The sequence below is a fragment of the Camelina sativa genome, chromosome 8, assembly GCF_000633955.1.
Source record: "Camelina sativa cultivar DH55 chromosome 8, Cs, whole genome shotgun sequence".
Lineage (NCBI taxonomy): Eukaryota > Viridiplantae > Streptophyta > Magnoliopsida > Brassicales > Brassicaceae > Camelina > Camelina sativa.
In genome coordinates, this window is record NC_025692.1 from 21057487 (window position 1) to 21085092 (window position 27606).

The following is a 27606-nucleotide window of genomic DNA, read 5'->3' on the forward strand; positions in this document are numbered from 1 at the left end:
GACGACTTCTGATACAGTTTTAGATTGGCACTAGATAACTAACGTGTATCACGACACTAATGGATAAGTAAATCACACCATTGATTTATTTTCCGAAGAATTGACAAAGGAAGTGGTCCACGCGTCAGGAGAATTAGTCCGACATACTAGTTAATTGTGTTTTGTGTCTAATCACAATATAAATTAGATTAGAAACAACTCAAGATTCGTCATCTAATTAAATTTATTTTTAAAACTCGTAGAATAACTGTAGTATTAATAAAAAGGAAGTCCCACAAGAGCAAAACAGAACGCGTGACTCGTGGTTTTTGTTTAATGTGAGATCCATCGTTAGTTGTGAAAGTTTTGGCAAAACGTGAAGCGAGCCATCTTCCACCTCTCATTAGTCCTTTTTCACTCCACCCAATCACCGTTTCTCACTGTGATTTATATATTAATATAGTTTTTAGTTTAAGAAATATTAGTAGTAGTAGTAATTAGTCATCTCTCTTCCATTACCCATTGTTCAGTATAAGTGAGCTTTTCTTCATTCTTTCTTATGATTTGCGACGTATCATCATTCACAAAATTTAGAGAACGTACAAACATTGTTTTTTTTTTTACTTCCCTTATAAAAATAAAAAATGTGCTACGTAAAAAAATTAAAAAAATGTGCTAAGTGCAAACATTTATTTGGCGTAAATGCAATGCACCTTAAGACAGAAGCGATATGACATTTGTTGTGCCACGAACGTTACACATAATGGAATGGTTTGTTTTTTTCTCCACTAAAGCAAATTACTTAAAAGATAAAAAGAGTGTATATATAGTAAGTTCACCATTACATAAACTCCAAAAAAAAACCCAATAGAGACGTGTTTTAGTTTAAGAAGTAAATCTGCTATTTTCTCAAGTACGTTAAAATTAAAAAAGGATCATTCAGAAAAAAGGAAGAATATGTTTATGGATAATGATCCAACATTGTTCTGGATATGAACGGTACAACATAGTATAAAAATCTCTACGTTTGACACTATTAAATTAATGGCAGGTGTCAATTAAAAAAAAAATACAGTTGACATAATTAACCATGTTAGTGTTTAATTAAAGAGAAATATACTATGATGACATTAAGAACCACTAGCTCATAAAACCTTTTGGCGAAAAATAAGTTAAAAAGATAGATACTGGCTTATATAACAAAGAGACGAGAGAGTTTATCTAAAACGAAAACACATACAAAAATGTGACGAATCTTGCACATCGCCACGTCAGTGAAGATGATGGTCTCGAATTCGAGGCATATTAAATAATAATAATATCTTAAATTTTAAGTATTTTCCAAATATAAATAAATGTGAATCTCTCTCTTTCCTTCTTTACTCTCTCTCTCTCTCTTCTACAAAAAAAAAAACACCAGATTTTTTTTTTATTTCATCTCCGCTTCTTTCTACTTTTTTTCTTCTTCTCTGCTCAAATCAGCCATTGACACAGTTGCTTAGGGTTTCCCTCAAACGCCGCCGATTGTCTGGTTCGTATCTCTTAAATATAACTCTGTTTCTCTCTCTCTCTCTTCATAGTTCCTATATACGTGCCTTTGCGTATATGTTTTAGACACATATGTAAATATATGTATCTGTGATTCCGCAAATTTCTCGGTTTTTTGTGATTTGGGTTTTTATTTCTTTTCCCACCTTTAGATATTGAATTGGTGTTGAACTTTTTTTCGTTGAGGTGTGACTGATGAGTTTCTTGTCTCTCTGTTTCTCCTAAGTCTTGTGTAAATCCTTCTCTCTTTTTGTCTTTCTTGGGGGCTTTGCTATTAAATTTTTATCGAATTTGTTGTTTTCGTTAGCTAAATCTGATTAAGTTGGTATTTTGATGATCAAGTTACGAGTTTTAAGTGTATATTAGCCAAAACCCTGCTCCTGTTGAATCACGAGTTTTTTTTCCCTTCATTTCGTCGGTTTCCCAAAAAAATTTAAACTTTTATGGTTATTCGAGAAAATTTAAACTTTTTTATTAATCCCTTGAGCTTTTCTGAATAACCTAATTCTCATCTGGATAAAAATAGGCTATCTTTGTGTGATTCACTTGTTAATCTTAATTGATACCTAAGTTTTTTTATAAGAAATCATAGCATTCATCTTTGATCTAATGCAAACATTTGTTTTTCAGGATTTTGACCGATGGCCTTGGATCAATCTTATGAAGATGCTGCTGTACTTGGAGAACTTTATGGAGAAGGTGCATTTTGTTTCAAGAGCAAGAAACCTGAACCTATCTCAGTCTCTGCTCCTTCTGATGATAATGTTGATGATTCCAATTTCGACTGCAATATCTGTTTAGACTCGGTTCAAGAGCCTGTTGTGACTCTCTGTGGTCACCTCTTTTGCTGGCCCTGTATTCACAAATGGCTTGATGTACAGAGTTTCTCGTCAAGTGATGAGTACCAAAGACATAGACAGTGTCCTGTTTGTAAATCCAAAGTGTCTACTACTACTTTGGTTCCTTTGTATGGCAGAGGCCGTTGTACTACTCAGGAAGAAGGTAAAACCAGTGTCCCTAGAAGACCATTAGGACCTGTTTACCGGCTTGAGATGCCTTCTAGTGCCGACATGCGGTTATCACAACGTGTTCAATTCAATAGCCCACAGGAAGGTTACTACCCTGTCTCAGGGGTTATGAGTTCAGACAGTTTATCATACTCTGCTGTTTTGGATCCAATGATGGTGATGGTTGGAGAAATGGTAGCTACGAGATTGTTTGGAACACAAGTGATGGATAGATTTGCATATCCGGATACTTACAATCTCGCAGGGACAAGCGGGCCGAGGATGAGGAGGCGGATTATGCAGGCGGATAAATCGCTGGGAAGAATCTACGTCTTCTTTATGTGTTGTGTTTTTCTTTGTCTTCTCTTGTTTTAGGTTTTACTTCTTATTGCTAGCTTGGTTTCTACTGTTCACTTTCTTCAAGTGTAAGGAAACATAGTAGAAGAGATGTACATTTGTGTTGGAAACAAATCAAAGTTGCTTAATGTTGAGGAGTTTATGTTGGGTTATATTATTGCCTAGATTTTGGTCTAGGAGATACAAAGCCATTGAGTTGAAAGGCCATGTTATTAGGCCTGATTTGCATGTGTATAATTCAGCCCATGGGTATAGGAACAATAGGTACTAAGCTTTGGAAATGCATTATATTGGGGTATGTAAATTTGCCTAGGTTTTTTAAAGTTGACTTTGTAACTCGGAACAACAAGTACTAAGCTTTTTAAATGCATTATACTAACTCCGCTTGCCTGTCTGATATCAAGTCTCAACTTTGTAAGTCTCTCTTGCTTTTTCGTCGAGTTTCAGGCTTGCCTGTCAGGAACAGGTTTGATTTGAATTTTTGCCAATTTGCAGGATCACAAGCTCAAAGCCTCAAACCTGGATGAGTTATTGATTCTCCTTTGTTAATCCTTGAATCGCCGGTTAAAGAAGAAACGATAATCAAAACTGAAACAGAACATAGAAAGAGAGTAATTTCTTGAGACCTTTGAAAATCTCCCCAAAGTCCAAATATAATGGTCCTAGGCCAATCCAGAATGCTCGACCTTTCTGCCTATACTTCCATTTAAGCTGTTAGCTCTCCAGCTAGCCCATAGCCCATTCAACTATAGTTGCTGAGCTGTCAACACAATAATTACAATGCTCCTGCAATAGACTAACACAAGACTTGTCATATTCCCGCTTGATGGAGGTCCAAGCCTTGTAAATGAGTGAGATGAAGAAGGAAGGACATGCTTTCATGAGGAGCATCCATGGGAAATTATGAAGGAATACACAACCTGTTAGAATGGTGTTTTGTATGTGACGATGATGAATCCTCCAATACTAGTCAAGATTCTTAACTAGTTAATGTTGTAATATGTTCATGTGGTGAGTTCAATAAACATCTCTACATCATATGAGGAATAATCCAAAACTTTCTCAAGGATAGAGACACTTCCCGTGGCAACACTGTATTTTGTTGCAGGCTTGAGTGTGCCACTAAGTTACGACAGCACATCCAACCCAAGCCAAATGTCAAACATTCTTACGGAGAATCTGCATTTCAAGCTTTTTTCATCTACAATAGCATTGTCGTCTATAGTTATGTTATATCGACAGTTGCTCTTAAAGGGAAAAAATTGGCTGTCCTAAATTCATGCTGACCACCTTCAAAATTAGTGCCACATATAAGGTGTTCTACTATCGTGTTGAGAATTGAGTTCTTGATTAAATCTGCAACAAAGAGAAAGAAGAAATCAGTGAGTCGAAGAACAAAGAAAAAGAAGCAAAGCTCCGTGAAGAAGAAGAAGCAGAGTCAACGACAAGAAAAAGGTCAACAAGCCTGTGTGTTTTTTTCATGGGCCACCAACTTGATTTAGGCCCAAAGAGAAAGATGTTTTGGTGGTCCATGTGGAAGATGGACTCGACAAGTAGAAGCAAGAGACCAAGGACAAGACAAAGTAGAAAGTTGTGTTGTGACTAAGTCATTTGTTTGGTTAAAGCCTAGCTAAGAGAGTTGTTGTAGTAGTAGTGTGACTTGTGTAAGAAAGCAAGCCTATGATGTGTAAGGGTTAGTAACTAGGAGTGTGGTCTAATGTGTAAGAGTCATGATGGTCTTAAGTATGGGAGCATGTGTGAGGTGCAACTAGTAGAAGTAGTATAAGTATGATGTGTGTGTGTTGTAAGAAACCATCCTTGAGATCGGAAAACAAGATGTAATCTCTTTGTGTTATCTCTCTAAGTTCTCTAACACTTTCTTGTTATTCAATGAACAAAACAGAGTGTCCAAAACAGAGATAGAGAGATGAGAGAAACTGATCTTACAAGATCTTGAAATGTCAACATATCGCCATACCACTTATAATGTGTTCTACTATACAAACGCCTTTCAACTGTTTGTTGATTAATTTTATTCTTTTACTTCCTATTGTGATATCAAATCACGCAAAGTAGAGAATTTAACTTTCCTTTAATAGCAAAGAAAAATATTAAATTTTAACATTCAAGCCTCTATGACCTTATTAAGTCCTGATTTGTTTACATAAAAAAAAAAAAAAAGCTACATGGGTACTAAAAAACAATAGAAAGGTATGAATTTTCTTCATTCATCTGATGCAGTGTACACATCAACATGCATAGGGTTGTTGTCACCAGCAGCCAAAAGCTTAAGGAAATAGGGATAGTAGAAAATATGTCGAAGAAAGGGTTGGGCATGAGCATATGGAGATACATAAGGAACAAGGAGCAGCAACAAAACCAATATGAATATGGTACCAATACCCAAAATGAAATAACGAAGCAAGGGCAGATGGCTTACCGCAGCATACGTGCCAGCCATAAATGCTATTGACATTGATGTAAGAGCAAGTCCGAGAAATGGAAGTGCTATGTTGAAAGCACTGAGTATGATAGAAAGATCACCGAGCTGTGCCCAAATGAGAGCAACTATTGTTATGATAGAAGAATACATCGCCAGTGTATCGCATACAAGAAAGACTTGGAAAGCCGTTCTCTTGGCCAAAATGGCCATTCCCAAGTGGGGAAAAGAGTCGTTGTAACCACCAGGTAATGTGAATCCTGCAGTGAAAGTCATGGTGGCTACAAGAGTTGCAACCAACAAAAGAGTATTGACTCGATCTTTGTACTTTACACCATCTGGCTTCTTGAATGATCTAAGATTCTCTGTAATTGGAACGGAACTTTTTGGTGCACCAGCATTGATCAAAGCCATCCATGTCAATCTCTGTATATACATATGTACACATACAAGGATTAGTATGGATAACTTATACATGCGGATATTAGGAGCAAAACTGACTATTAGCATGTGCAACTAGAGTATTCAATTAAAAAAATTTATGCTATAACCTTCAAATAATTTGAGACAACCTTCACTGGGGAGAGACATCCTGGCATATTACCTGATGAACTATGTAGCTCGAATCAATGTTCTCCTCAGCAACATCTAAAGCAGTGAAACCATTGTAGTTTGTTTTTTTCAGGTCAACTCTATGGTCCCATGTAAACAAACTCACAACTTTAGGGTGCCAGTTTGTGGTGGCTAGATGCAACGGTGTGTTGCCATCGGCATCTTGTTCATTAACCAACCTTTTCTTGTTCTTATCCTTACAACATCTTAGGATAAACTTGATAACTTCGAGTTTCCCATGCTTTGCCGCAATATGAAGAATATTTTGACCATCCCTATCAAGCAACTCAAGTGTCTCTGGACAACGCTTAAGAATTTCCGCAAGAATTTGAACGTGACCGTACTTGGCCGCCATATGAATTGGAAATAAGCCATCATCATCGCTGACATAAACCTTGTCTAGATCTTTTTCCAAAATATAGAAAAATCCATCATAAAATCCTATGGATGCTCCAAAAGAAAGAGAAGTCCTTCCTTCATCTCTCAAGTTGATAAGACTTGCATCTTTGCTAAGTATATCAGCAAGGATATCTATTAAAAAAAAAAAAAGTTATTTTTGGGATCAAAAGTAGCGTATGAACAAGAAAATTATGGGTGTAGTACTGTAGATATGTTTAATGGAAATTACAACAAACCTTTCCTATTAGCCTTTAATGCTGCATGTACTATGGATCTTCCTCCAACCTTTGAACTTAACTCATTTGTTTCGTTGCACATTTTTGTCACAAGACCTGCCTCTCCAGCTTTAGCAGCAAGATACAAGGGAGAAAACCCATCGTTGTTGGCAACAAAAGACAAAGATTTTTCTGCTGAGACCAAATAGGAAGCCACCACTATATGTTTCTCTTTCAAAGCAACATGCAAAGCAGTGTCTTGGTTTTTGTTCTTAGCAAAATATATCCTTTTTGCAACACCTATGTTATTACAAGATATATCTTTTATGAAATCAATTAGATTCCATATAACCTCCAGATGGCCTGCTCCTGCTGCCACATGGAGAGCAACTTCACCCATCAAATTTGGCTTCATTAGCAAACTTGGGTATTCTTTGATTATATAACGCACTAGGCTTGCGTGACCCGATGAAGCAGCAAGATGAAGTACTGTATTTCCACGGTCGTTCACTAAGGTTGGAGCAAGCCTAACGTAACTGTTATTATTTCTCAGGTAATTTTCGTTACCTGCTCTTATTGCAGCCATCATCTTTGGATCCATCGGAATAGTTTCACTAGTTTCTTCGAAGAGAGTGGACAAATCAAGAGATGGTGCGGATCTGACATTGTTTCTTGGTATCGCCGGATGTTTTTCTGCTAATCGTCGATCCAAGTCCACATCAGGCCTTCCCATTTATTGAAAATATTCCTAGCTGTTTTAGAAGGAAAAAATGACTAGCTGTTTGTTTTGTTTTATCAAAAAAAAGAAGGAAAAAAAAGTTCTCACCCGAATAAATTGTTCTAAGCTCACGTTCAGGATTGTTTTGGACGTACTTTTGTTTTTTTCTTCGTCAATATGATAATAAAATAATTTCCAGTTTATTTTTTAGTTGAAAGAGCCACATTATTAATCTACATATACACCTTTTGTCGTATACGAAAGGCTACTTGGAAATTGCTTGATCTATATTTATTCCAACTAGCTAATCAATTACTAATAGAAATACAACTTGTAAATTTGATAAAGCATGCAACCTGATCGATGGCTTACTGAAAATGATCAGCTAGCAGAAATTTGAGAAAGTTGACCTAAAAAAAATAGTATAACAAAGACAGCACGAAACAACTACGTATGGCGAAAGACGACATCGTATAATTGCAAAGCTTGAACGATATTTACAGCCTTACAGGGATTTGTTGCATAAAAGTTAAAACAACGAAACGATTATTGAGTAAATTTCGACTAAACGGAGTAGGGCTTTATGTACGTAACGTATTATATAGTAGTGAATTTTACCACAAAAAAAAAAAGAGAAGAAAAGAAAAAAAGTATTCATTAGTGAAAAAGCTTAAACGATAGTAAATAACTCGGCTTTATGATATTGGGTCTTAAAAGCCCACTACTATCAACCTCCTTGATCTCCGCCGTCTGGGTAATTCTGAACCAATCACTTCCTTCGCCCCTTCAAAAGTCTTTTAAATTTTCTGTCGTTGGAGAGGGAAGCGGGAAATATCACCATCCCACTACAAGCTCTCTCCATCAGATTGGAGATGTGATCCACTGCTAATTTTTTAATGGACATGATTGAGATTCTTCTTTTCTGATTATTTTAAGACTAGTTGTTGTTCCTAGAGTTGCATTGTTATTTTTAAACCAATGTAGCTATAACTATATTTTTGTTGTTTAATTTTCGAAATATCTAAAGCATGGACAAACAAACTAGTCTAAGATTCTTACATAAGTCACGTTCTCACATGACTTCGATTTGCTAATTGAATAAGATATTCCGTAACACGATGCACTCATGCTTCTTGAAGATTCCCAGACTTTTTTAAGTTCTATGCTTCGTTGAGGAGGTCAAACAAAGATCTATACCACTGGTTTAAATGCTCAACAGCTCCCCAAGTCTAATTATCTTTTTTTTATCAGTAAGATCACTCTATATGGATCCTGAGACTTATGGGGCAGTAGTTATGGGTAAGGTTCAAGACTTTGAAGAAATTATGCAGGAGAATGAAATTCCTGTTCTTGATCAGGTCACGTTCCAGGGGAATACGATTCTGCACCTTGCTGCTATTTATGGTTATGAACACTTAGTGCGGCGTATCCTTGACCATGAGCTACACGTTCTTAGGGGTTGGAACCCTAACTTAAATGGCAACTTCGTCCCAGATTTCTCTCATTACCAGACTCTTCTGGTGAGACAAAACTACAAGGGAGACCTTGCTCTCCATTTAGCAGCTGCTGCAGGACACGAGCTCATAGTTGACCTTCTTGTTGAATCCCTAAGGCGGCTTCCACAAGATAGAGCTATGGTGGTTGGATCAGAGCATATGGTAATTGGGAATATTTTCAGAGTTTCCAACAATGATGGGGATACCGCATTGCACCTCGCCTTGAAAGGAAACCATGTATCTGTTTCTTTGCAACTTGTTCGTGAAGATCGAAGCACTTGCTTTCTTCTAGACAAGGAGGATATATCTCCATTGTATATGGCGGCTGAAGCTGGACATGATGCACTTGTGGAGCATATGTTACAGGGTTTGGATGCAAGTTTTGTTGGGAAGTCAGTTTTGTGTGCTGCAGTAAAAGGCCAGAACCTTGGTCAGTTTTGTACATTTTGATCCAATGAATTTCTTACTTGTCCTAAGAAAAAAAAAAGCTTAAAGATCCTCTGTATTCGTTATTTTTGTTACTGTCAAGGCAGATATATTGACAGCTGTATTGGAGAGTGACTCAGATCTGATAGACTCAAGGGATGAAGATGGATTAACTCCACTTTCCTTTGCAGCATCCATTGGATATGACATTGGAGTGCAGCATATGCTAACCAGATTTGCAAGTTCTACACAGGTTGCTTACGTTAAGAATGAAGATGGTTCTTTCCCCATTCACTCAGCCTGCAGTGCTAGTTCCACCTCAGCTCTCAAGGTGATCTTGGAACACCACCCAGACACAATAGAGATGCTTAACTCACAGGGTCAAAACGTTCTTCATGTCGCTGCTGAAAGTGGGAATGCAGGAGCTGCTGGCTATTTGTTCAGAAAAGTTGACATCAAAAGGTTAATCAATGAACAAGACGTAGAAGGAAACACACCGTTACATTTAGCCAGCATAAATTCTCATCCCAATATTGTAAGTCTCTTCATACATGATAGTAGAGTTGACTTGAAAATAATGAATTACAAAGGGTTCACCGCTCTAGATGCAGCTGAGGACCATATGGCGGCAATTCCTTCACTCCAAGAGGTTTGGCCTTGTTCATACACCATTTGATATATGTGTACACAATTTCTATGTATCTGACGCGGTTGACATCGCTGAACATTCTATGTTATATCCATTTCCAGTGGTTGATATGGATGGCATTGGTGTCCGCTGGTACAACTAGAGCTCCACGAGTTCATCACACTCCTAGTCTTACAACAGACGAGGACTTAATCCTAAAACTTCACAAGGATAGAGTAAACACTCTCCTTGTGGTGGCAACACTAGTAGCTACAATGGCTTTTGCTGCAGGCTTGAGTGTGCCACTAGGTTACAACAGCACAGAGTTCAAGTCAAACGTCAAACATTCTTACCAAGAATCTGCATTTCATGCTTTTGTCATCTGCAATAGCGTTGCTGTCTATAGTGCTGTCATATCAACAGTTTCTCTTATAGGGACACAATTGGCTGACCTAAAATGCATGCTGACCACCTTCAAGTTTATTGTGCCACTTCTGGGGTTTTCCATTATCGCCATGTCTTTGGCTTTTGTTGCAGGCTTATACTTGGTCTTAGGACAGCATTATTGGCTTGCCATATTTATCTTGGCCTCAGGCGGCTTCTATCTCATGGCTCTACTTCTGCTCATCATCCCTTACGCTTCGCCTTATACCTTTAGTCCCCTACTTTTCCGCTACTTCTTGCGGTTTCCCTTTTCCATGCTGGTTTTCTTTGCATACTGGAGGGATGGCACTGATGGGGGATGCTCGTCGCGAGTTTTCCGTTGGCCATTTCTTGGTTAAAGATCAAGACTTGAAAATCCATGAATTCCCTTTGTCTCATGATGTTCTACCTTTGAGTTTGAACCATACAGTGCTGGTCGCATGTGAATTGGTTCAGGAAGTTTTTCCTTACAAACACATTGTATCTTGTTTCCTAAATTCCACATGAGTACTTTCAACATTTTTTTACAGTGCTGTTTATTCTTTTACTTTCTATTGTGTTAATCAAAAGAGGCAAAGTAGATAACTCAATCTTCTTCTCATAGCAAAAAATGATATTAAATTAGCCATTAAAGCCTCTATGACTATAAGCTCTGACGTTTCTTCATTCATCTGATGGAGAACTGTCATAATTGCTCTTTGCAAAATTATCAAGTAGCCTGAATTCTTTAGTCACGGTTGTTGCTGTTGTCACCATCAGCCACAAGCATAAGAAGATACTAGACAAAGTTAGCAGACAATTATTGTCAATGGTTGTTTGACATAATTAGCTTTCCATATATGATACACGACAATTATTGTCAATGGTTGTTGTTCCTGTTGTCTCTATATGATACTCGACTATATAGAGACACATAAGAAACAAGGAGTTGCAACAAAACCAACAGGAATAGTTGGGTGAATACACTTCTGTCGGTGGCCACTCTTGTAGCAACTATAAATTTCACTGCAGGGTTTACATTACGACGGTGTTACAATGGTTCTGTTCCCAACTTGGGAATGGCAACATTGGCCAAGAGACAATGTTCCAAGTGTTTCTGGTATTTGACACCTCATGGGGATGTGCTGTTCCATCATAATAATTAGTTGCTCTCATTTGGGCGCAACTGGGCGATCTTACTCTCATAAGTCATAATGAAAGCCTTCAACCTTTCTCATTGCCACTTCTCGGACTTGCACTTACATCCATGTCGATAGCTTTTATGGCTGCACGTATGCTGCAGTAAGCCACCTCCCCTTGCTTGCCTATTTCATATTAGGCATCGGCTTGATCTTCCTCTTGGTTTTGCTGCAGATCATTATTCCATATGTGTCTCCACATTCTCCTACGTACCCAACCCTTTCTTAGTCACATCTTTTACTGCCCCTATTTACTTTTACTTTTGGCTGCTGCTGACAAGTGACAACAACAACAATGACTGAAAGAAACATATGTCAATCACTTCCCAACTTTTTGTTTTTTCATGTGTCATGTACGTTGCGTCAGATATATGAAAGAACGCGGGAAAATTTTGTGTTTTTACCAGCTTATACCTGGTTTGAGGCAGCCTCTGCTCTGGCTTGACATGGTTTTTATCCTCGAGCTCTGTTTTGTTAGAGGTCTCCTACCAAATCAGCACATGTGGTTATGTAAAACCAATACATGTCTCTTACAGATCTGTGGAAACTCTTTGTTTAATGATTCTAACCTGGTGTAGAACTTCATTACTATACGACATGCTGCTGGCTCAACTCATCACTATACGACAATGGTTGTTTGACATAATTAGCTTTCCATATAAAGTCTTGATTTTTCATTTTTATTAGGAGACGACCTTAATTATTCCTTTGATCATTTTTTTTTTGTTCTCTACATATATTCTAACACATTCAGATTTCAAGTACAATAATCCAAATCTTGTGACCGAATTTTCCGTTTTGAGACAAAGTCAGGTTTCGGGATAAAGCATACGAGAGCCCCTTTCTCAGTGTTGACTTTTACGTACCTCTATTATTTGGGATTAGAGCAAGACTTTCCAATATTTTATCTATAATAAGGTCAGTATATCACACTCATAGCTTTTCTCTCTGGACGTTGGCAAATTGGCTGAAAGTTTGTAACACTAAACGGGTTATAGAATAACGAAGATATACTCTCTACATACGTCATTTTTTCCAGCTGTTTTTTGAGGCAGTCTCTGTGCTTGGCTTGCCATTTTTGTAATCTTGAGCTCTGTTATCTAGAAGAGGCTTAGCAATTCATGAACATGATCTGCCGTTATGCAAGACTGATTGTTGTTTCTTTTCGTACATGGAAAATCTCTTACTTGGTGTCGGAAATGTTGGCTTAGTGAAGTTCTGAAGTCAAAAGTCATGTATTCAGACTTGAAGTGGTTTAAAGGCTTGATTGAGATGCCAAATTAAATTGAATTACCCTATTCAACTTATTTGTCAAAAGTCATGTATTCATACTTGACCTCTCAGTCAAGCCTTTAAACAAGTCCAAGTCTACGTGACATTTCCAAGTGAGACCTTTCTACATGATGATGACCAGCCTTCATGCAAGTCCTGCATTTAGTAAAGGAAGGGTCAAGCATTTGTAAGTCTATTTCGGTCTTCCTTCTTCATGCTAATATATGAGATTGGTCTCCCTTTTTTTTAACCATGAAACTGAAACCTTTTTGTTGGACAATTTTTGGTGGTGAACCTCTCTTATTTTAAAATTAAGAAAATAAATTTGTACATGATGATGATCCCTTTAGAAAGTTTGTACAAGAGCAATTATCAAGTAGCCTGAATTCAAGTAGCCTGCATTTAGAAAGTTTGTAAACTGAAACCAGTTTTATTTGGTTTGATCTGATTTTTTATTGGATCAAATTAAAACTTTAAACAGTTTCAAAATTTTTTATAATATTTAAAATTTTTAAAAGTTTAAATATTATAAATATTGAAACTTTTAAAAGTTCTTAGTTTTTAAAAAGTTTTTAAATATTATAAGTTTTAAATTTTAAAAGTTTAAAATATTATAAATATTGAAAACATTTAAAAGGTTCAAATTTTATATTTCGAAACCTTTTAAAAGTTTAAAATATTATAAATATTGATGCAAAACATAAATTATCTTATTTATCTACATTTGTGCTTTTTATTTTTTATGAGCTGTAAAACATATTTTTGTGTATGATTTTATAGATGAGTTGATATTCTTTCATTAGTTTTTTATTTTTGGGTCTAAGGAAGAAGGATTGACATCACAAATTTTGAGGTTTAAAGAAGAAAGATGGACGACAAACACACATGTTTTATTAGCTATACATAGGCATGACCAGGGTTACGGTTGTCACGGTTAAGGTTTATTAACCATCGGTTATGGTTAAAAAAATTTGTAACCTTAACCTGAACCGTTTAACAAACGGTTAAACGGTTACGTTTAAATACGGTTATGGTTCAAGCGGTTACTGTTATATACGGTTACGGTTATTTGATAATATGATACGGTTGATATTATTTGATGATATAATATAATTGATATTATTTATTTATAATTAATATGTTCTTATAGTGTACTCATATTTCTATATATCATATGATTGATATTAAATAAATAATTATTAGTATATTTTATTATGTTTTTAAAATATTATAAACCAAGTAAGGATTTTGGTTTGAGAAGTTTCTAAACGCGTGGATCTAAAACCAAATAAGTATATGGATAAAATTGTCAATAATTGGGTGCATGTGTTAACTATGCTGGTAATCATGAATTTCACAAATTTTATGAGAAAAGAAATGATTTTGTTCTTGGAGTTTGATGGGTTAACAAGTTGTGTGGTAGTCTAAAAAAAGTTTTTCAGTGGAAGAATGTGAAGAAGTTGACGAGGAGGAAGAAGAAGAAAAATAGTATAACGAAGAACTAAAAGGTAAAAGTTACGATGACAATTAACACAAAATTTGACAATGAAAATGACAAGAAAGAATATGAAAAATAAGAAAACATTGAATAAAAAACACGAAAACATAGGTGGTAGCGATCAATTAAATATGAAAACGAGTTAAATTCATGATTATAAAATTGTTTCGTTTTTCTGGTGGTCAAAGAAAATGGTTTAGGATATGTGAGGTCATCAGTTTGATTTGCCTTGCCTGGACGTCAAGTTAAATTTATGATTTTTTTTATCAGATTTGATTTTATAACACAACTGATTTTTATATTTTAAAAAATTGTGTATCTGAAATTTAATATTTTTCCTTAGTACTAAGTTTGTAAACTGAAACCTTCATGCTAAACTGAAACCTTTCTACATGATGATCCCTTTTAAATTAAGGAAACAAATCTTAATTAAAAAAAATAACTTTTGTAGATCAATCAATTTTAAAATTGTTAATTCTAATATTATATTACAGTTTTTAATTATCACATCTAAATCCTAACCACTTTTTATTAATCCAAACCGACTTATAATTTTGTTTAATTGTAAAATCTAAATCCTAACCACTCTTTTATAACTCAAACCGACATATAATTTTGTTTAATTGTAAAATCTAAACCTTAAGCACTCTTTTGTAAACCCTAACCACTCTTTTGTAAACCCAAACCACTCTTTTGTTAACCAAACCGATATATAATTTTGTTTAATTGTAACATCTAAACCCGAACCACTCTTTTGTAAACCCAAACCAACACATAATTTCATTTAATTGTAAAATATAAACCTTAACCACTCTTTTGTAAACTCAAACCGATATATAATTTTGTTTAATTATAAATCTAAATCCTAACCATTCTTTTATAAATCCAAACCAACATATAATTTTAAAAATTATAAATTTAAACCCTAATTCTCTTTTATAAACCCAAACCGACATATAATTTTAAAAATTATAAATTTAAACCCTAATCCTCTTTTATAAACTCAAACCGACATAATATCATTGATATAAGATCTACATAATTTGTTTAATTAATTTGTTTTGTCCTTTTATTTTAACTAGGTTTTGAACCCACACATATATTTTGATAAAAATTATATATGATTGATGACGGTAATGAAATATTATCTTATATAAAAATTTAAATTACTATTAAGGAAAAAAATTAAATTTCACATACACAATTTTAAAAAATATAAAAATTAGTTGTGTTTTAAAATCATGAATTTAACTCGACGTCCAGGCGAAGCAGATCAAACTGGTGACTTCACATATCCTAAACCATTTTTTTGACTACCAGAAAACGGAACAATTTTATAATCATGATTTATCTCGTTTTTCATATTTAATTGATCGCTATCACCTATGTTTTTGTGTTTTTATTCAATGTTTTCTTATTCTTCATATTTTTTCTTGTCATTTTAACTGTCAAACTTTATGGTAATTGTCATCATTACTTTTACCGTCTGGTTATTCGTTATACTCTTCTTCTTGTTCTTCCTCATCAACTTCTTCACATTCTTCCACAGAAGAACCTTTTTTTTAGACTACCACATAACTTGTTAGCCAATCCAACTCCAAGACCAAAATCATTTCTTTTCTCATAAAAATTGTGCAATTCATGAAGATCAGCATATTCAACACATGCACCCAATTATTGATAATTTCATCCATATACTTATTCGGTTTTAGATCCACACGGTTTGAAACTTCTCAAACCAAAATCATCACTTGCAGGAAAAGTAATATGAACACATAGATAGTTAAAACAATATTTATGCTTTTCGTCGGTCCTTCTTCTTTAAACTCAAATAACATCAAATCAAGGTCTTGCGACGTCAATCCTTATTTCTTAGAATTGAAAATAAATTTTTTACTGCAAAAGTATCAAATCATCTGTAAAGTCACACACAAAAACATGTTTTACAGCTCATAAGATATATAAAGTACAAACGAAGATAAATAAGATACTTTCAAGATATTAAAAATTTGATATATAATATTTAGTAATTCTTAAACTTTTAAATTTTTAACAGAGATTAAATTTTTAAAACTATATTAAAAATAAGTTTTAGTTTAAATATTTGTAACATTTTATTTTTTTTAGAGTTAAATATTAATGACACTTTAACTTTTTATAGAGTTTAAATAGTTATAATTTTTTAACATTTTTATGGAGGTATTTATAATATTTCTAAATATTCTATAATAAATATTTAAACCTTTATATATTTTAATTTACTAAAATAAATCAAATAAAACTTTTAAATTTGGGAACCTGATAAATAAGCATAAATCAAGCAAACCTGATAAAGTTATAGTTAAAAACGTATTAGTTTTATTTATAATGGTTCTCAGCCATTGTCTAAATTTTTTTAGTTGATGTGGGATGTTGTAAACATTTCTTTTAATTCTATAGATTTTACTTTTTTCTAAAAAATCTTAATATATAGATTACTATTATATTTTCAAAAATGTTATTAGTAAAATATCTAATTCTTATTGATTTTTTAAAAATCCTATATGGACACCTTTAGGAGTTTATAGCTTCAACTTTTTATTAGTATAGATATAATGTCTTAAATTTCTATGGAGGTTAAGTAATTGTAATGTTTTAAAACATTCTATGAAGTTTAAATATTTTTAATATTTGAACCTTTTAAAAATTTCAAGTTTCAATATATATAATATTTTAAACTTTTAATTTTTATAAATTATAACTTTTAAAAACCTTTTAAATGTTAAGAAATTTTCAAAATTTAAAAATTATAATATTTTGAAACCTTTTAAAAGCTAAGACTTTTAGAAGTTTCAATATTTATCATATTTTAAACTTTGAAAAGGTTCGAAATATAATATTTTAAACTGTTAAGCTTTTAAAAAGTTTCAATATTTATAATATTTAAACTTTTAAATTTTTTAAATATTATAATATTTTTTTGAAACTTTTTAAAGTTTTAATTTGATCAAATAAAAAACCGGATCAAACCGAATAAAACTTTTAAACTTGGACGCTTGATAAATCAAGCTTTACTGCTCATTCGTTGTTGGAAGCATATTAATCTTATTTATAATAGTTCTGAACCATTGTCTAAAAAAATTCTAGCCGATGTGGGATATTGTACATAGTTTTTTTATTTCCATAAATTAAAATTTTCCTTTTTCTAAAAAATTCTGTAAATTTTTAAAATGTTAATGAATGTCATGTCAAATCCTAATTGGTCTTTTAAAAAATATCTTAATATAGAAATTTTTGGAAATTTTAAAAATGTCATTAGTGACATGTCAAATTCCGATTGGATGTTTAAAATCCTAGGTAGACAGCCTTAGGAGCTTATAGTTTCTACTTTTTATTAGTATAGATTTTGATTTATTTTTTAAAATATGATATGACATGACATATTGTTGTATTCTAATTGGTTAATTAAGAGGGGGTAAATGAGAGTTGTTCACTGGTGAATCCAAGAATTTTTCTTTTTTGTTTTAGTAATAGTTTTCACAACAATTTAGAGTAATACTTGGGTTCACCCCTAAAGGTGAACCTCTTCATTCACTCCCTTATAAAATAAGGAAATAAAATATGTACACATTTATTATAAAATTAAAAACTTATAATTACTTATAAAATCTTATAAGTAATTCTCATTTATAAACTCAAACCGATATATAAACTCGTTTAATTGTAAAATCTAAACCAAGACAATATTTAACTTTCTTTATATAAAAATATACATAATTTGTTTCCATAATTAGTTTTGCTTTTTAATTTAATTTTGATTTATTTTTTAAATAAAATATTAGATATAATATTCTAATTGGTTGAAGGGGAAGGGGGTGAATACAAAAGTTCACCGAACTATTTTTTCACCTAAGTATTTTTCAACAACTTATGTACATTGTCTTGCCATGTACTCTGTTTCGTTAAAAGTAATATTTTCGTAAAAAAGAGCTGTTTCACCGCACGTTACAAGAATTTACCTAGGGTGCTACGTCGTTTTATTTTATTACCTTTTATGGGTGTTACGTTGTTTTACTATATTTAAATGTATATGTACTAAAAAGTCAACAAGCGGGGATAGCTCAGTTGGGAGAGCGTCAGACTGAAAATCTGAAGGTCGCGTGTTCGATCCACGCTCACCGCAATTTTGTGAAATTTTATTTCCAACTCCCTTAAAGAATGTAAAACGACGTCGTTTGTGCAATTGTATTTCTAATTCCCTTAAAGAATATACAACGATGTCGTATGAAGGATAATCACACCGAGATAATCTTATACGGCGTCGTATTATAAGAAGCTCGACTTATATTTAACTGAGCATTTTTTTCCCATAACAAATATTAAAAAGCCCATTAATAAAGCCCACGAAAATATTCACCGCCATCGTCTTGATTCATTCACCTAAGGATCTCAATTAGGTTACACGATGGTGTTTCTCTCGATTCCCAACGGAAAGACTCTATCGTTCGACGTGAACCCTAATTCAACCACAATCTCCGCCTTCGAACAATTGGTTCACCAACGCAGCGATGTTCCACAGCCTCTCGTTCGTTACTCGCTCCGTAACCGAAACCCTAGCCGTGTGCTCTTAGATTCAAAGGATTCCGATTCGATCTTACTATCCGATCTCGGTGTTTCTCGTTTCTCTACCGTGATGATCCATGTCCCTCTTTTGGGTGGTATGCAAGGAATGCCTCCGCCTAAGCCTCGTCTCGATTTCCTCAATTCTAAGCCTCCGTCGAATTATGTAGCGGGTTTGGGTCGTGGTGCTACGGGGTTTACTACTCGGTCCGATATTGGTCCCGCTCGTGCGGCTCCGGATCTACCTGATCGATCTGCTGCGGTTACAGCGGCTGCTCCAGGCGTAGGTCGTGGGGCAGGGAAGCCAAGTGAGGCGGATGATGATGAGGAAACTGAGGAGAAAGGGTACGATGAGAATCAGAAGTTTGATGAGTTTGAAGGGAACGATGCTGGTTTGTTCTCGAACGCCGAGTACGATGAGGATGATAAAGAGGCTGATGAGATCTGGGAGTCTATTGACCAGAGGATGGATTCGAGGAGGAAAGACCGGAGAGAAGCGAAGCTGAAGGAAGAAATCGAGAAATACAGAGCCTCGAACCCTAAGATTACTGAGCAGTTTGCGGATTTGAAGAGGAAACTACACACTTTGTCTGCGGATGAATGGGATAGTATTCCTGAGATTGGGGATTACTCGCTGCGGAACAAGAAGAAGAAGTTTGAGAGCTTTGTACCTATTCCTGATACGCTTTTGGAAAAGGCAAAGAAGGAAAAGGAGCTCGTCATGGCCTTAGACCCAAAGAGCAGAGCCGCTGGTGGGTCGGAGACACCATGGGGGCAGACGCCTGTTACAGACTTGACTGCCGTCGGTGAGGGAAGAGGTACGGTGTTGTCTCTGAAGCTTGATAGGTTATCAGATTCAGTTTCCGGGCAAACTGTTGTGGACCCTAAAGGCTACTTAACTGACCTGAAGAGTATGAAAAGAACCACTGATGAAGAGATGTACGATCGCAACAGAGCTAGATTGTTATACAAGAGTCTAACCCAGTCTAATCCAAAGAATCCTAATGGCTGGATTGCTGCTGCTAGAGTGGAGGAAATGGATGGGAAGAAGAAAGCAGCTAAGCTTCAGATTCAGAGGGGATGCGAAGAGTGTCCCAAAAATGAGGATGTTTGGCTTGAAGCTTGTAGGTTAGCCGATCCAGAAGATGCCAAGGGGGTTATTGCAAAGGGAGTTAAGCTGATACCCAATTCAGTGAAGCTATGGTTGGAGGCTGCCAAGCTGGAGCATGATGATGAGAACAAGAGTAGGGTGTTGAGAAAGGGATTGGAGCATATTCAAGACTCGGTAAGGCTATGGAAGACTGTTGTTGAGTTGGCTAATGAGGAAGATGCAAGGGTTTTGCTTCACAGGGCTGTGGAGTGCTGCCCGTTGCATCTGGAGCTATGGGTGGCACTTGCGAGGCTCGAAACATATGCCGAGTCAAAGAAGGTGTTGAATAAAGCAAGAGAGAAGCTCCCGAAGGAGCCTGCAATTTGGATCACCGCTGCCAAGCTAGAGGAAGCTAATGGGAACACGGCTATGGTGGGAAAGATTATTGATAGGGGTATAAAGACTCTGCAGAGAGAAGGGGTTGTCATTGACCGTGAAAATTGGATGAGTGAGGCTGAGGCTTCTGAGAGAGCTGGGTCTGTTGCAACGTGTCAGGCGATCATTAAGAACACAATCGGTATTGGAGTCGAAGAAGAGGATAGAAAGAGAACTTGGGTTGCTGATGCAGACGAGTGCAAGAAGAGGGGTTCCATTGAGACTGCAAGAGCAATATACGCCCATGCTCTTACCGTATTCTTGACCAAGAAGAGTATCTGGCTTAAAGCGGCACAGCTTGAGAAGAGCCACGGGAGTAGGGAGTCCCTTGATGCCTTGTTGCGTAAGGCTGTCACATATGTCCCTCAGGCTGAGGTTCTCTGGCTCATGGGTGCCAAAGAAAAGTGGCTTGCTGAAGATGTTCCAGCAGCCCGTGCAATTCTTCAAGAGGCTTATGCTGCAATTCCCAACTCTGAGGAAATCTGGCTTGCTGCTTTCAAGCTCGAGTTTGAGAACAAGGAGCCAGAGAGGGCGAGAATGCTTCTTGCAAAAGCAAGGGAAAGAGGAGGGACTGAGAGGGTCTGGATGAAGTCAGCCATTGTTGAGAGAGAACTTGGCAACGTAGAGGAGGAGAGGAGATTGCTTGAAGAAGGCTTGAAGCAATTCCCAACATTCTTCAAGCTTTGGTTGATGCTTGGGCAGCTTGAGGAACGGTTCAAGCATCTGGAACAGGCCAGGAAAGCTTATGACTCTGGCTTGAAGCACTGCCCCCACTGCATACCGCTGTGGCTCTCTCTTGCTAATCTTGAAGAAAAAGTGAATGGGCTGAACAGAGCTCGGGCTATTCTCACCATGGCAAGGAAGAGGAATCCTGGGGGGGCTGAGCTATGGTTAGCTGCTATTCGTGCCGAACTGAGGCATGAGAACAAGAGAGAAGCAGAGCACTTGATGTCAAAGGCTCTGCAAGAGTGTCCCAAGAGTGGTATCCTCTGGGCTGCGGACATCGAGATGGCTCCACGTCCTCGCCGGAAAACAAAGAGTGTGGATGCTATGAAGAAGTGTGATCACGACCCTCATGTCACTGCAGCTGTTGCCAAGCTCTTTTGGCAAGACAAGAAGGTGGAGAAAGCCAGATCATGGTTTAAACGGGCTGTTACCATTGCCCCAAATATTGGCGATTTCTGGGCGTTGTACTACAAATTTGAACATCAACATGGTTCTGAGGAGAACCAGAAGGAAGTGATTGCGAAGTGTGTGGCTTGTGAGCCGAAGCATGGTGAGAAGTGGCAAGCCATCTCCAAAGCGGTTGAGAATGCTCACCAGCCCATTGAAACCATCTTGAAGAGAGTTGTGTCTGCGATGAGCAAGGAAGAGAAGGCTGCTTGAGAGTAACTAATTCCTTTTGTTTTCCATGATCATAGCACATTACACCTTAGTTCTTGTTTTCTCTTTGCAGGCTCAACTTTAGCCGTTCATGTTTTTCTTCAGTAGCGAGAGCTGATATTGATTTGCTGGAGTGATTTCACCAGATACTTGTAGAATTCTCAATTTACTGAATGCTTCAGTCTTCTTTGTGAGTCTCTGTGCGCTGTGGTTCAGCTATTAACTCTTATACTGTTTATGAAATCCTGATCATTTGTTGTTCGTTTCATGCCTTAACCTTCCTTCATAGGGAGCTCTGCTTCTACCTGATGTCTAAGATTGGTGCGTGGTACAAGTCATGAAACCCAGTACAAAGCTTTTTTAGACAGCGTAAGCAATTAACCCCTGACACAGTTTTTAGATTTCTTTGTCCAGACTATTTTATTTTTACTGATTGTGATATAGTAATTCCCAGGAGAGATATTGCTAACCTTTTCGCCTTAATAATGTTAATAAACTTCGTGCATGTATAAATCAAAATACTAGTTTTTTGCTAACCTCCCACAATTTATTTGCCTTCTCTGCAACATTTGCTTCTTCTGGAGCTGATCCTCTGACAAAGGAGAGTTCTTGTCCCAGCTTCAGTAGACCCCCCTGACTTTGATAGGCTGGGGCCGCTCTTAAACTTTGGTAACTACAGTATGTGTTAGTCTTAGACTCTTAGGTAACTAACTAGCTTTATAGTGCAAAAGTTTTGCTAGAAACCTGTCGTACTGCTGATCTGTTATAGTCTTTTGCCGAGATCCTCTTTGGATATGTAACCTCTGGTGATATACCGATGCAAAGTTGGGAGAAACAGCTGGATATGTTGTGACCAGTCCATCAGCTCTGATGCACCGGGGTTAAAATAGAACCGAATGTGACATCAATTTCCTCTTGATTTCGCCTGTGAAACTCTTGCCTTGCCAGTATTTGATTGAGCGGTTTAGAAGCAATGGCGGACAGAAGCAGCCTTTGCATATTCTAACTTGGGCATCCCCGTTCAAACTTAGAGCAAGGTCTACATAGGCATTGTTGTTACCAGATGATTAAACGTTTCCAAACATATATTTAATCGACTTCTGAAAACGTTCCTTCCGAACATTGTTTGCCGAAAAAATCAGGATCAGATCGATGATAATTTATTACAGAACTGAGTTACAGGAATTGTTGGAGTGCATTACCGAGGAAAACATTACACCGAACCAAACCCAATCTGATTGGCCCACTTGGTTTACCGAAAGCGGACCACAATATAGGCTTAGGCTGAATAAGTGTAAATAGCCTATGACAACTGAACACCTTTTCTAAATGTACTTTCTAAATACTAGTTATAGCATTATCCAAATCACATTTTATATATTTTCTTTAGCGAATCATATAACGTGTCCAGAATATGGACCCCAAAAGTGCTACCAAAAGCATAACAATTTAAAACAAATCCAGTATTAGGTTTGTGATCATCAAATGATGATGGGACAAGAACACGTTCGGTACCAAACACGGTATAAAGAAATAACACAAACAGATAACTCTACCGATTTGTCTATGTATAATGCGAATGTGGAGCATAAGCAGAAAGATATAAATGAGTGGATATATACGAAACCGCATATTTGACTTTGATACCATCAAAATGTCCGTGGCTTTGGTTGTTGAAGTTTTTAATTACTTTTTAATACTAAATATCGTATATGTTAAAGACTTTTGTGCTCTTCTATTGTATGGGTTGGTTAGTGGTTTATAGTTGGTTTTAATTAGAGACAGACATCATCTAAACCATCTTCATAAACAAATCTTATCTCCTTCGTGAGTGTTACTTATCCAACAGTCTAATTCATTTATGATAAGAAAAAGAATTCCCCAAGTATAGTTAGTGGTTTAACGTTTTTATATAAAAAGAGTTGTTTATGGTTCTGTTTAATGTTCTTGAGTCGTAAAATATAGGTAAACTTTGTTAGCTTCGTTACGGAATATGTGCAAAAATGCACATGTGATCATTTTTCCTCTATAGTCGGAATATGTGCAAAAATGCACATGTGATCATTTTTCCTCTATTAGTACTAATAGATTAATACTAATATTAATTAGATATATTAAGTGTAATAATAAAGCAAACCAAAACTTGGTTTATTTCTAGGGACTCGCTAGTCCGTATTACTCATATCTATAAGGAAGCTAATCGTCTTGCGGATGATTTAGCCAACTATGCATTTTCTTTACCGTTGGGTTTCAAATTTTTAGATGTTTATTCGAATGTTCTTAATATTGAGCTGCTAGCGGATGAGACGGGAACTACGTATCCACGTCGTGTTTGAATGTAACTTGGGTTTTGTTTTTTAATAAATTATAGGAGACCTTCTCTCCTCTCTTCTACCAAAAAAAATAAAGGAAACAAAAACTGGGTCGACGTCAAATAAACAGAGAAAATATTCAGTCCTCATCACATCGAACAAACGTGAATTCAGGTCGAGAAGAAACCCCTTCTGTTTGCAGGTAATGAAAACAGTGTTATTCATATCAATTTAATAAGATCGATTAATATAGTATTTATTACGCGAAAATGAAAAGCCGACCACTTAAATTAAAGTTTCCTTATCTAATTTTTAGGAAATTATTCGTTACAATTTAAGTTTATTTAAAACTTAAAAAAAAAAAAAAAAAAAAAAAAAAAAAAAAAAAAAAGGTGTCTAGAAAAATCGGTGGAGGGACCAAACACTGAAGTACACTCCATCAAGTCAATTTTGCAATCAAAGGTCCACGTTTTTTTAAGTTTCTCCGTCAGTTTATTTCTCCGTCACATGTTTGACATTTTTGTCATCAAAAGGTCCCACTTTTTTCCATTTTGTAACTTGTCTTTTTCTTTTCTATTTAGTTATATATTTCCTAATAAAACCTTAAAACTGAATATAAAATCAACTCTAAATTGATATCATATTTTTAAAAAAAATCAACAAATTAAACTCTTAATTTATTTCATACGAAAATATATATTAAAACTTAGAAATGAAATTTATTTAAATTAATGTTTAAAGGTACATTATTAGTTGTACTTAAACAAAATATTTAATTCAGCTATTTGATGTGTAACCATTCACATTTAAAATCCTCATAATGCAAATTGTTGAGGAAAAAATGTATAATAGCCAAACTAAAGTAAATTATATCATCAAGGGTAATATTTTTCTTCAAGTAATGTGATCCACTGATTAATAAATAGACAAATAGATGATTAGATTGGTTAATATTTACCACTCCATTATAGTATTACTGAGTACTCTCAGGTACAACAACAAGACCTCTCTCAGTCAATGTTATCAAGAAACAATAAACAAGAAACCACTCTTCTCAACAAATCAGCACTTATAATATACGACAACTCCCATTGATAGGACTTTAAAAGCTATTTCTACACCCAAAAACGCTGAAACTGCTGTATTTGCGTTTTAAGGAAACGCTTAGTCAGCGGTCTGAGCCTCCACGCCGCTGCCACTGCTACTCCAACCACTGGACAAGCACGGTATTGTGACCAGGGAAAAAAAGTAAATCTCCTTGTCACTTGACCAACAAGAAAAAAAAACAAAAAGAGATATAAAATCTACTTTTGAAATTTTATCAGTAATAGTAACAGAATTTTGTTTCAGCCACGGTGAGCCATTCTTGAGAAGTAGTTGAAGTCATGGTGTTGGACTCTTAGCTGTTTGAGCCAAGAATCCGCAACACTTAGAAGTGACACAACTCGCTCTTGATCTTGACCTTGATCATCTTCTGAGAGCCAAACATTGCCTTGCATCTTGTAAGTGGCTAACCCAAAAGGAAGCAAAGTCACGCCTTCTCCTTCCTTTCGAGTCCTCTCCTTTTCCCCACCATTCTCTTCTGGCTCCATATCTGTAAATCAATATACCATAATCATGATTACATCTTTTGCGGGATATATCACATCCAAAGAACTGATTCAAAAGATTACTACCTTGGAAAGAAGATGAAAGAGTGTGATAACTGAGGAAACAAGTGGACAAATCTTTGATGGTCCTTCCCATTGGAATATGGTAAATCGGGTACCAAGCTACGGCCATCCAACTTGCCGGGGAAAGATCTACGCTTCTCAACGACATCAATCCCGGCTACCTTTGAGCCAATTCATTGATCTGAAACCAAACAAAAATCATCATGTGTCATATATTTCAAGTCTTGAAATGCTAACAAGAAGATCATTACAATCTAATGAACGTTTTCGCCTATTAGTAATGAGGAATCAACCAAGCAACTAATCCTACTAATCAAGTTACCTTATCCATGAGAGGAACTCGAGCATAAGGAGCTGATCTCTCAAAGTATTGGAGGTATAGATATCCCAAACGATCATTAGGATGCAAGAGAGCGTCATGGTCAAGTCCTTCCTCAGAAGCACATCTCGAAAGTTTATCACTTTCACTCTCATCACTATATGAATCACTAAAGGAATCTCTGCTTTCCCCATCTTCAGAGTCATCCCTATATCAAGAACAACCCCAAAAGGAATCTCACATATTCATCAAAAGGATCAAACTTTCAAATCAAGAATTGCCTCAACGAAAAGAACAATATTGAAAGCAGCAATTCAAAAGCTATGTGTACCTTAAGCGGATCAAGGAAGAACGAGAGGTGAAAATCTGAATAGCAGAGAGATAAGGAACATAATATTGAACAAGAGATTCTCCATTAGTGAGACGAATAGGAACACCAGCTCCATAAGCACTCCATTCATCATAACAAACCCAGAGATCACTCAATCTGAAAAACTCAACCTTTTCTCTCTCCCATGGATGCCAAATCCGATTTAAACTCCTAACCTCCGCCTGCACAAATCCCCTCCATTTTTAATATAAACATTAAAAGAACAACAAGAAGAAGAAAAAGAGAAGGTCACAATACAAACCTTGGGAAGAGATTGGGGTGGCACTAGAGGTGTTGTACAATGAAGGAACCTGTCAAGGTTGGATTTTTTCGTTGACCCTTTTCCAAACACCATGATTCTTTGCAAAGAGAGGGAGAGAGAGAGAAATTGGGTTTCGTTCTTTGAAAGAATAAAAATAGCACACAGAAGAGAAGAAGAAACAGAGAGAAACGAAGGAGAAAGAAATAAAGAGAGAGAGAGAGAGAGATGGGAGATTTTAAGAGGGAGACACGCAAGCGAGTGTCTGAGTTTTGACGTTAGGACAGCTGAATTTAAGGGAAAACGGAATTTATGGACAAGTAATTTTTAAAAATTAAATTAATAGAAAGAACAAAACCGAAATCTGCTCAGTTACTTGCAGAAGAAAAGAAAAAAGTCTTTTTTATTTTATTTTTGGGAAAATATTAAAAAAATTCTGTGGAGAGAGCCGATTTTACGGTATTTTTGTTCGTTTCTTATATGATCATTAAAAAAAAAACCATAAGATTCCAAAAAAATATTTGGCAAATTTGTGTTTTAAGGTTCTTGTTTTGATCTTCAAAATTCCACAAAATACACGAAAGAGACGAGAAAATGCAGACTTGACAAGAAACGAAAAGAAAAAGACCATACAATATGTGAAAGCAAAAAAAAAAAAAAAAAACAGAGTCTTTTTTTCTGTTACAATTTTCCCGGAAAACTGAAAACTTTTCTCGTAAAATTAAAAAAACAACAAGTGGGTGTTGAATGAAGGGATACGAAACAGAGATGAATGCGTTTTATATATAAGGAGAGGTGAGAATGGATTGCTTTCTCTCCAAAATATTCTTTTTTTTTTTACTTGATCAAAATCCTCTGTTTTGGGTTTTTTTTTTCTTTTCTTTATTTAATTTTAGAAAATGAATAAAAATATAGTATATGATAAATTAGAAGAAGAAGAAAAAAAGATAAAACAATTTGGAGAACGAGA

General features: G+C 35.7%; 4 protein-coding genes, 1 non-coding gene and 1 pseudogene across 6 annotated transcripts; 4 read left to right on the forward strand and 2 right to left on the reverse strand.

Annotated features, from left to right (window-relative positions):
• LOC104707732 (E3 ubiquitin-protein ligase RMA1-like) lies at positions 1360-3043 on the forward strand. Its single transcript, XM_010424154.1, has 2 exons — positions 1360-1510; positions 2158-3043. The coding sequence occupies exon 2, from the start codon at positions 2169-2171 to the stop codon at positions 2907-2909; it is 741 nt and encodes a 246-aa protein (XP_010422456.1). The 5' UTR covers positions 1360-1510; positions 2158-2168; the 3' UTR covers positions 2910-3043.
• LOC104707733 (protein ACCELERATED CELL DEATH 6) lies at positions 5029-7465 on the reverse strand. Of its 2 annotated transcripts, XM_010424156.1 has the most exons (4): positions 7384-7465; positions 6579-7309; positions 5936-6474; positions 5029-5757 (listed from the first exon to the last, which is right to left on the reverse strand). In XM_010424156.1, exons 2-4 carry the CDS (start codon positions 7288-7290, stop codon positions 5116-5118), a joined length of 1893 nt encoding a protein of 630 aa, XP_010422458.1. In that variant the 5' UTR covers positions 7291-7309; positions 7384-7465; the 3' UTR covers positions 5029-5115. The 2 variants fall into 2 exon arrangements, with proteins under 2 accessions (XP_010422458.1, XP_010422457.1); XM_010424155.2 differs by having other exon boundaries at positions 6579-7451.
• LOC104707734 (protein ACCELERATED CELL DEATH 6) lies at positions 8466-10795 on the forward strand. Its single transcript, XM_010424158.2, has 3 exons — positions 8466-9201; positions 9305-9846; positions 9948-10795. The coding sequence occupies exons 1-3, from the start codon at positions 8484-8486 to the stop codon at positions 10605-10607; spliced, it is 1920 nt and encodes a 639-aa protein (XP_010422460.1). The 5' UTR covers positions 8466-8483; the 3' UTR covers positions 10608-10795.
• TRNAF-GAA lies at positions 18286-18358 on the forward strand. Its single transcript has one exon. It is a non-coding gene; the product is annotated as a tRNA-Phe (tRNA).
• Positions 18601-22622, forward strand: LOC104707735 (protein STABILIZED1-like). The gene is made up of 2 exons (XM_010424159.2): positions 18601-21893; positions 21993-22622. The coding sequence occupies exon 1, from the start codon at positions 18641-18643 to the stop codon at positions 21704-21706; it is 3066 nt and encodes a 1021-aa protein (XP_010422461.1). The 5' UTR covers positions 18601-18640; the 3' UTR covers positions 21707-21893; positions 21993-22622.
• Positions 24935-26999, reverse strand: LOC104707736 (annotated as a pseudogene).